The 10,341-nt window shown below is 47.4% G+C and overlaps 1 protein-coding gene across 1 annotated transcript in view; it reads right to left on the reverse strand.

Moving 5' to 3' along the window:
• Positions 1-50: 50 nt before the first annotated feature.
• CEP250 (centrosomal protein 250kDa) overlaps positions 51-10,341 on the reverse strand; it is a gene marked incomplete at its 3' end in the record, with an annotated part of 10,565 nt that continues 274 nt past the window's right edge. Inside the window, exons 2-12 of the mRNA XM_010584091.1 lie at positions 9,827-9,883; positions 9,026-9,108; positions 8,289-8,454; positions 6,234-6,340; positions 4,695-4,922; positions 4,013-4,109; positions 3,422-3,520; positions 2,251-2,412; positions 1,753-1,931; positions 1,118-1,300; positions 51-195 (exon numbers count right to left, since the gene is read on the reverse strand). Of these exons, the coding sequence (XP_010582393.1) occupies positions 51-195; positions 1,118-1,300; positions 1,753-1,931; positions 2,251-2,412; positions 3,422-3,520; positions 4,013-4,109; positions 4,695-4,922; positions 6,234-6,340; positions 8,289-8,454; positions 9,026-9,108; positions 9,827-9,883 (1,506 nt within the window). The remainder of the gene's footprint in view (positions 196-1,117; positions 1,301-1,752; positions 1,932-2,250; positions 2,413-3,421; positions 3,521-4,012; positions 4,110-4,694; positions 4,923-6,233; positions 6,341-8,288; positions 8,455-9,025; positions 9,109-9,826; positions 9,884-10,341) is intronic.

The following is a 10,341-nucleotide window of genomic DNA, read 5'->3' on the forward strand; positions in this document are numbered from 1 at the left end:
ATCACAACTGCCTCTCCCACAAGTGCTGCCTCGGAATAAGGTGACCATACCTTTTCCAGTGCCACGGTAAGCTCGTGTTTCTCTTGCTTCAGCAGATCCCTCTGAAGGTGCGATTCCTCCAGCATCTCTCTTGCGACTACCAACTCGCTCTGTAATAATGAGTGTTCTCCTTCAAGTGCAGCTAAGTCCTTCAGTCTATGAGAAGGGGAAAGACAAACAGGTTTTTAACGTAAAAAACATTCTCATTTCCAAAACCAAGAGTACATCCTATGTCCCAGATATGGCAGTTTGAATTATTTCCAACAGCTTTCTATTTACACCTAAAGAATGCTGGAATTTCCTGACTAGAGCTGCATCACTCTTTGTCATGGCTGCAGGTGAAACGTTTGTCATAGAGCAAGTAAAACAAGCTTCCAGAAATCACAGGAAGTTTCCAAAAAGTTCAGGTGCTCTCAACAGCCTCCTGCCTCTTAGTTCTCTCTCTCCTTTCCAAAGTTCTTCTTTGGGTAAAACATGACTTCTAAACTCTGGATTAATATTCCCACAATTACACTTGCCTTCAGCAGTGAAACGATGAAAGAGCCTGCAATCTATCTGGGGAGGAGATGTGTATGAATCTCCAATCCAATAATCACAGGATCACAGGATGATTCAGGCTGGCAGGGACCCCAGAAGGCCTCTAGCCCAATCTTCAGCTCAAAGCAGCTGGGGTCAGCTATGGGATCAGTCCAGGTTGCTCAAGGCTCTATCCAGTTGGGTCTTCCCAATTTCCAGGGGTGGAATCTGCAGCACCTCTCTGAGCAACCTGTTCTGCCGCATGATTGCCTTCATGGTTCCATTTCTTTGTTCTCCTTAAATCCAGTCTGAACCTCTCCTGTTTCATCTTATGCCTGTCATCAACTACTCTGGTCAGGTTTGGAGTGATTTTTTTCAAGGGTCATAAAGAAAGTACAAGGAGGCAGCTATGCTATATTTCAGTAGGTAGCCAGACCTGCCGATGTGCTTCCTTCCCTTTCTATGCCACAAATGATGAGCATGAGAAAATTCATTCCTTTACCATGGGCCTCCTAAAGTCCAGCAATGCCCACCCCTGCACAGAGAAGGCTTTAACGCTCACAGGAGCTCCCGGTCACGACATGCTCTCTCCATCATCTCTTGCTGCTCCACCTTTTCCCCCTGGGCTGAATCTTCCTTCAGCTGCAGTTCAGTGTTACTTTGACGCAGACGCGAGGCTTCTTGCTCCGTTAATTCAAGCTGTTGCCGTAGCTCTTCCCTGGTTTTCTCAAGGTTTGCACAGTCACTGCAGAGACAAAGCTCAGTTAGAAGAAGGAAGAGGCCTGAAGAGTCACGGATCCCATTTTCATCATTCCAGGATAGAGTTGTGGGGAGCACGGTAAGGAAGAACTTGCTCTTCCCCTTGCAATGTAACTGAAGAGGGAAAGAGAAAGAAAGGCAGGATTTGCCTTCATTCAGTGAGAAGCAGTGGCTAGGAAAGGGCATGCAAAGAACAGACTTCAGACAAGCAGCATGTTGAGAGGGAGGCGTCTTGTCTTCCAACATCACTCTGAAACTGCAAGACAGCCTGAGGATTTACAGTAGAGCATAGAAAGCAGTGACAGGAGGATGCTAAAGTGCCAAAGAGAGGCATACCCGTGGTAGGGCAGGCGAGTTCTTTGCCCAGTAACACTGCTGAACTCCCAGAACTGGAAGCAAGATTGCTTCTAGAACACAGGAGGAGGACAAAACACTTACCTTCTGAGTGCTTCTACCAGAGACTGGAGGTGCTGCCGGTGGCTGCTGGATGACTTGCATTCCTCCTCCAGTTGCTCAAGCCTTTGCTGCAGGTTCCTGCACTTCTCTTCCTGCTGTCTGTGCTGGTGCAGCAGGAAACTGATAGAGTCCTGCCTGGCAGAAAGCTCTTCTTTTAGGGCCTGCAAGGAATGGGCAGGGAAGGAGCACAAACAAGCAATAAGGAGCAGGGAAGATGGCACCAGATAGCTGGAAGAAGAAGCAAGCAGAGAGACAGCTCACCTGAAGGCAAAAGCTGTGTGTGATGAGGGAGTGGAGATCAAGGAGAGAAAAGCAGTAGAACACAGAGCTGGCGAGACTGGCAAGGCAATACAGTACCAAGAGAGGGAAGGCTAGAAAGAAACTGGCTAAACTGGCTAAGTAAATGGAAAGGTTTCAAGCTAAGCGAGGCATTAGCAGCTGAGCCTGTGGCCAGTGGTGAAGACAAGCAGAAACCCTCACCTGCGTTGCTCCTCGCCTCCTTGCCAGTGCTTCCTGAACCAATACAAAGGCATGCTCTGCATCAACGGAGCTCAGACAAGAGAGGATGGTGCTAGACTCTGCGTGCTGGGAACTGTCAGTGCAGATAATGCTGACCATGCTGTCACTGTCACCTAACACCACCTGAAAGCCCACATCAAGCTGTTACTCTTTGCTCATTCTACTTGGTTTTCTTTATCTAGTTCTCCTTTTTCCTCCCACTTCACCCTAGAGTCATTAAAAACTCAATTCTCTAATTTCTTCGGTCAACAAGGAAGTTTTGTCCCTGTGGCCACAAGTACTCCGGGGGTTTCTGAGTACAACTACTATAAACAAGAAGAAACAAGTGTGAAGTGACTGGAGGCTGCCTGAACACTCAGTTTCTTGAAGCTCTCAGGAAAGATTTTGGTCTCCTTCAACTGCTTAGAGCCACATACACGAGCACCAGATCAACACTGGAAATAGCAATGAAAGGAAACATTAACGCTGCCCAGGGAAGAAGGAAGCTGATGAATACTGGAAAACAGCAACAAAAAAGCTAATGTTTATAATTACTCTGAGTGGTAGCACACGGGGATAAAAATGACAACGCAAGGGGAAATAACTGACTTTGTGATAGGCTGTGTAAGAGATCTGATGATTAAAACCCCCTCCATACAGTGAAGTTTAGGACTAAGTTAAAGTTACCCCTGAACAGTTAGACCAGTTGCAATTCTGGGGAGAAAATGGTCAGTGAATGTAGAGTGAAGGAGCAGAGCTGGCAACTGCATCGATTGAGTCAGTGACCTTTTATAAAAATCTGAAGAACAAGAGAGTCATTGCTCAAGGAGGGTGGGGGAAGCCTCCAAGAAACACGGGAATACAAATGTCAAGTAGCCAACTCAGAAAGCCCAGTCCAAGAGAGACCTAAGTGGGACGGTGAAGGCAAAGGTACTGAAACTTCTTGCGACTCAGCTGAAGTGTCACAGGACAGCCAGCTCAGAAGTTGTAACAGGTTTTACGTCAGAAAAGTGGTATAAAAATTAAACAGCCAGTCGCAGTTAACATAGACACTACACAACATACACATCTATACCCTGGGATAGTCTGTTGCCTTCCTCAAGTACTTTTAAATCACATTTACAGGGATGTGGTCCCAACTCTGTACACTCACCTCAGTTATATCTTTTATCAGCTTTTGGAGGGAACGATTCTCTTCTTTGGCACTTTTAGTCAATGAAGCTTCATATTCTTTCTCTAACCGACTTGCTTCCTGAGAACAGAATAAAGAAAGGGTGGGCAGGGAAGATCTGCTCCCCTCTGTAGCATTCCTATCCTCAGTAGCACTGTCATGCCGATAAGCCTCAGCCCTGGTGAATCCAGTATATTCCTTCCCATATCTGTTCAATTTCTTCTTTGCTAACACTAAGAAGAGAAAGACCAACAGCTAGTTTTTACAGACTGCTATGAAGCTGTCAACTCCAAAGAACTTTGACCCCCAGAGACTTCAAGTCCCAGGCAGAATAGCATTGGTGCAACCCCCCTAAGGAAGACACCTGGATTGTCTGCAGCTCTGCTACCACTGCCTGCACCTGGACTGACTCCACATGTGCCAAACACACAAGGAATGTTTTGGCAATGTGCCTGATGACGTTCCCAGACAGTTAGCATCTTTACCACTCTTTCTCTTGAGGAAGCCACACCTCTTTGTGCTAAGGCTGGAGAGCAAACACTGGGCTATCTCCCAGATAAAGGTAAAACATACTAGAATCTCCACAGTGTCGTTAAGTGTTTTCATGGTCTTCTCCTTCTCCTCGTTCTGCTTCTGAGACTGTACAAGCAAGGCTGAGAGCTCCTGCACCCTGAGAAGAAAAGGTCCATGTGCCATTCCAAAAGCCCTGCACACCATCACCTGTTAAAGGGCTAAGCAGCTCGCAGAAGCATAGCAGAAAAAGTTCAATCCAGAAAATACAGCAAAGGCAGCATTCACCTCTACAGGTTAATAGGCTTGATGTTGCAAAATGGCACTTCTTTCCCCAAAGGCCTTCTGCACTCAGTCTTGCAAGGAATTGCCAGTACAGAGGTGCTATGTTGCTTATGATGGCCCTGGGCAAATTCCTACCAACTCTAGCACAGCCCTGGGTAGCAACAGGGTTGTACAAGAGACGGAGCTCTCTTTATACTGGTCTCCATTTCTCACCAAGAATCAGTTAACAGCAAAAACACTGTAATACGCAATCTCTTTTCCAGTCTTGTCTTACTCAGAAGAGCTTCTGTCAGTCAGATGTTTTTTTCTGTCCTTTCTGTTGAAGGCAATAGTTTGACTAGGGACAGCAACAGGGCTGTGCAGAATCAGTGCGTTTTAAATGTGAACACAGCCCACTTATGAATCCAAGCAGCAGCCACAAAAGATAATGTTGGTAATAGCAAGGTTTAAAACACATTACCTGTCTTGAAGCTCCTTCTTCTCCAGGTCCCCCTTGACTGGTAAGCACATCACTTCCTGAGCCTTCTGGTTTATTTTCTGTCCCGCTTGCTGCTGTGCCTGATCCTTCAGGACAGGTTTACCCAGGGTGAAGGACTGCCAGAGCTGTACGCCAGAGTTTAGACGGGAGCAGTTTACAAGTATAGATCCAGAAAGCCTCATTTGCTCTGCCTTCAGCTCTGACAAATCTCTGAAGAAGAATCAAGAAAGACCTAATGTTCGCACCACCATCTTTACCAGCTGACTCACTTCTGAAGCATGTAATTGTGCAACAGTAAAAGCTAGCAGGAAAGATGACATCTTCGTTGGGGGAGAATCATTCATCTGATGCTTTGGGATCAGGACACATCTTGACAGTTGAGCAGTAAGTCTACAGGATAGTTGAGGAATGAGTCTGTTTTCTCCTCAGAGATAAGAGGAAATATATGGCACGTCCAGAAGGCTTCAAGGACCTCTCATTACTCTTATTAATTGTTGCTCCTGCTCTACCTTATTACATACTCTAACTATCATTAACAGATGTAAGGAATTTTACCAAGGTACCCAGCTTTTATACCTAGGGGATCAGCCTCAAGCAACCTATTATTATCAACATGTGGACTGCTAACAGGCTCATGACAATATCTACCTAATAAACATTTCAGGAAGGTAAGAATAAGGTAAGAACGTAAGAATAAGCCTAGAATGTTCTAACAAAAACGCACAAATAACACAAGAATTAAATAGTAGGTCAGGCATACTCTACACATTAAGGAAGGCTTATAATCAAATAAGATAGATGGCTGACAGTAACCCAGAGTTTGAAATTGCATGCTGACACCAGAAGAATGTACTATTACGGCTACACTATTTTTGTTTGTGTAGAAGGCAACTGTGAGAAAGGAACCTCAGAGAGCCCAAGAACAAGAAAACAATCATAAAAGGAGGGATCAAACTAAGCAAAATAAATTGGATAAACACAGTAACAGGGGAGAGAAGCTATTCTTTCTCTCAACAATGTTGGTAAAAGAATAAGCGGATACAAACTGACCAGAATAAATGTAAGCTGGAAATGAGAAGAAAAAAAAATACATATATTCATGAATGATCTTTCCATCAGGAGCAGTGGGAAAAGAAAGCCAGTGAGATTTAAGGCAGATTTTAATCACTCTGTTAAAGGGACTGCTCTACATGCTGCACGCGTAGCTTTGGTGAGTCTCTCCCAACTCGTCCACATATGCCTGTGTCTGTGTTAATATGCCCAAACATCACCATAGCCAAGTCACCTGTTCAGGGCCTCTGCATTGCTTATAGCCCAAGCCCCTCAGTTTTCTCTGAAAACCAGCATCAAACAAAATGATTCTGAAAATAGCCCAAAGCCTGCTTAACGGCATCGCTTCAGACTACCAAAGGAGAAATCGTATCTTTAGCCGCAGCTAACGTAACATCAAGGCTCAAAAAGCAGCTGTGAAGGGAAGCTGTGTTTTTTCTGCAACGAGATCTAGCCTTCACTTCTACTCACCGGTCAGTGGCAGTCTTCATTTCCAGGAAATGACGGCGGAAGGTTACCACCTGACGCCATAGGCTGAGTAGACGGCTATGTTCACCCATTAAGTAGCTGTCATAAAGCTAAACACACAAAGACAAAAAGAAATGCCATTTTAGCCTTCGCTGTCGTGGAATGATTACTGGAAGTGATATATCGATACGTTCCCCCACCCCTCTTAGGGGAAGGTAAACCTCCAGAGTGGAATGCAGTGGATATGCAAGGAATCTGTTCCATAATAATTCCCTAAGCCACATAACCCACAACCTTAGATGTCAGCAACACCAAGGGAGCTGGTATGCTGACCCGAAGAGGAGCAACGCGGAGGGTGGAGACACCGTGGCCAGGCTCTGGGATATCATCGCAGGGACAGGGAACAAGATAGGAACAAGAACGGTAGGTCCCTGCATTGACTCCACTGAAGCAAGAAGGTGAACTAATGAGGGTTCTAGCGACCTACTGCCCTACTTCTGATTTATATCATAAGTGCCCCATTCTGGGGTACTGACACGCAACATCATGTCCTTTGGGTGAACTTTGTTCATTATAATCTCATTATAATACCAAAAAACACCTCCATCCCCAAAGTTACCCGCCTCCAATGTGCGACCACCCCTCACTGAGCATGTGCTCTGAATTTTTTTTAGCATGCACCTTTAAAAGTAAAGCGAGAAGATTTTACACCAATCATAGTAAAGGTATGTATGACTAGAGTCCCTCAAGCTCCACCTAATAAGAAAATAGTATAAAAGGCCTTAAGAGAAGGGAACTATTAGGGAAGATACTATCGTGGACAAGTCAGGAGGATATCGCTGACTTCTGGGATCAGTCGACAGGCTGAACCTCTCTTCTCCCCAAAAGGGATGCCTACTGGGTGAGATTTGGACACTCGGCTGTAGTGAGTGCTTTCCTGGGAAACTTAGAAGTCTTTAGAGCTCTTTTCTTCCATAATTCAATGCACTTGTATTATTATTTGCACACGCTTTGCAGACAGTGTATTTATCACCGGCAATTCAAAAGAATCTGTACTCCTGTTGTTTAAAAAACTGCGCTGCTCATAAATCTAGCTGCGATAGTTTGTTAAACGCGACCACACTCCTTAGGTCTGGCAGTTTTAGTTTGTTGAACATGGCGAAACTGAAAGTGCAGTACGCTATTAGTGCGTCCGTCATCATGATAGTTCAATATATTGAACACGACCAGACTTACAGCATTGAATTGGACATCACTCAGAAATTAGACCTAGCCACACCCAGCCCCTCTGACATCTGAGGATAAGCTGGAATGCAAGGGGGTTTATTTACTGCCAAACGTCTTTACCCTTTAACGCAACAGCTGTCACTGTACAAGCCTTTCAGAGAGGGGAGGGTACACAACCGTCATCACCGGGTCTCCTTTAAGAACTATTCCAATCGGGGGGGGGGGCATCAAGGACTGAAGAGCCACCACAGAGGCATCCTCAGTAGACCTGCCACCTGACTGCAAAGAAGGGAACATCCACACTTCCCCTGCAGGCGCGGGTATCAACAAAGCAAACTGATCGCGATTCATCATCTCGCCTTGCAGAGGTGTCTAACAGGCTCGGTGGAGGAAGACAAAAACAAGCCCCTCCGAGACCAGTGTCAGATTTGCTTGCAACAGCCTATTGGTAAGGGAGGCCTGTGCTGTTCTTCTGTTGGCTACCCTGAATCCGAAAACACACTGACCTCTCTTCGGTCTCCACTGCTGCAGACAGAGATTTAGGAACTATTAAAAAACAGACGAGCGTTCATGGGTCACTGCCCTACAGTGCCCAGCAACAGCAAGCATTTGCCTTTGAGAACGAGCAGTACGGTCACAGCACGCGGGCATCTCCCATCACCACAATTTGCTGACACTCCTCCATCTCACACCCCTGTCTTCTGCTCATAAACACCAAGACAGCCTCAACGGTGCCACGACTTTCACACAGCAAGCTCTCCAGGCCAGAAATAAAACCCATTCTCATTCCACCCCGGCATCGCGTCTGACATTCCCGTCGCCCATCCTTACCTCACGTTCACCGCGCCACTCGCTCTCCTTCAATTCCAGCTCCTCCCGGGCCCTCATCCAATCCACCGTCAGTTTTCCAACATCTTCTTTAAGGGCTGAATTAACCTCATTCGCTTCCTCGAGGTGTTCCTGCAGGAGAGTGTTCACTTCTGCCAGATTCTCACACCTTGGAAAGGGAGAAACAGCAATGAGGTCACTGAACAACTGCTATCCACAAGCAGCGCCTCCGTGATTTCCCAACTCCCTCAACACTGACTTTGTTGTCAAACCGAGAGGCAGTAAAAGTGCTTTCTAGGATTAACTAAGATCTCTCTGTGATGGCATACTCATTTGCTTCTCCTTGCTTTAAGCCTTCTACTTCCACCTACAATTTCGGTTTCCCCTTCTACTTTGATGATGCCCACAGTTCACGTCTTGCCTCCCCTTCGTGCTGTCTGATCACTGGACGCATCACCTTTCTCTAGCACTCTCCTGACCCGCTCACCTACTGAACCACAGAATAATTTAGGCTGGAAAGGGACCTTTGGAATCACCCGGAATAACCCCCCGCTCAAAACAGAGCCATTCAGCACACAACACTATTACTGCACCACAGAAAACAGACTGTGGACCTCTCTCCTTTCAAAGCAGCTTGCCCAACTGCTCCCCTTGGGGAGACCAGGGAGCACTGACAGGTTTTCCCTCACTTCCACGAGCATCCAGGATACCAGGTATGAGGGAACGCTTCTTTCTTGTACCTTTGCTGCTCCTCTTCCACCTGAAGCAGTGCTTTCTCCAGGCTCTGGTCTTCTGTGGCTTCCCACCTGCCTGGAAGGGGTCCCTTCAGAAGAAAGGAAAAGTTTAGTCAAATTCTTGTCTTCCCTTCACTGCTGTTAGCATCCACCGCTTTCCGCTCCATTCGCTTGGGTAGCTCAGGAGCTCGTGGCTTCTTCCAGGCGTAACAGTGTCGTGACTATGGAGAGCAAGGGAGGGGAAGGGTGGTGCTCAATGCGAGTAGCTCTCCTCAGTCCCCCACTGTGGCACTCTCGCAGCTAGGTCTCCTTAGCTCACAACCGTGAGCGCTCACTTCGACTTGAAGCCTGGGAATGCTCTCCTACTCTCCTACCCTTTGTTCTTCCTAGGTTTACTTTAGCCGTGAAGCAGAAAGAAAAGCACATAGCCGTATGTTGAACGCCAGCATTCTTGCCTTCCAAAATGCCACGTTTCAACCCGTTCTTTTTCAGAGGCGGCCATATAACCTAACAGGCAGTGCAGCCCTCTCCTGAGCCCTAGGACAAAATGTTACGCCAGCAATAAAGCACCCTTTCTCAAAACTAAAATCCCCCTTCACAGGGTTTCCTGCACCCGCATTTCTGGGACCACTGGCTCCTCTAAGAATGGCAACTGGACAAAACACTCGCAGGCAAACTTACAGCGCTTCTTTAAACCCTCAGGCAGCAAAATCTTGCTTCCCTCTGCCATTGCTTTGGGGAGCTTGCTTTGGCCCGCCTTAACAAACGCCACCTACACGGTCTTTAGTTGGCAACCTGCACACTCACCCCTCCTGCTGCCAGCTGCTGCTCCAACTCTCGACACCGAGTCCGGTACTGCAGTACCTGGACGGAGACATAGAATGAAGATGAGCGAATGCAGCTTGTAACAGGCTCGGCTCCTCCTGCATTAGCTTTTCTCCAAGTCTTTACAGCCCAAGCACAGTACGTTTCACAGCGCTGCCGATGTGCCGATGCCGCCAACAAGAAGTCGTTACGATACAGGGAAGCTTCACTTTATCTCGTACGGAAGAAACTGAGACGGGGCTTCTTTTACGCGTACTGCCACCTGCTCATCCTAAGAGCTGCCTGCCTCGGCCCGGGGCCGCCCCAAACCACCCCCGCCGGCTCGGCTCCTGCCTCTGGGACGGCCCCCTGCTAACGTGGCCCAACAAAGGCGCCTGCGAGCCGGGCATCTTTATTTCAGTACGGACAAGCCCTCACGAGAGGCTCGGCAGGGTGACAGCGGCAGGGCCAGGCGCCCAGCGGGCCGGGCCGGGCCGGGCGGAGGAGGGCGGCTCCCG

This window comes from Haliaeetus leucocephalus, unplaced genomic scaffold (genome assembly GCF_000737465.1).
Source record: "Haliaeetus leucocephalus isolate CR32 unplaced genomic scaffold, Haliaeetus_leucocephalus-4.0 Scaffold933, whole genome shotgun sequence".
Lineage (NCBI taxonomy): Eukaryota > Metazoa > Chordata > Aves > Accipitriformes > Accipitridae > Haliaeetus > Haliaeetus leucocephalus.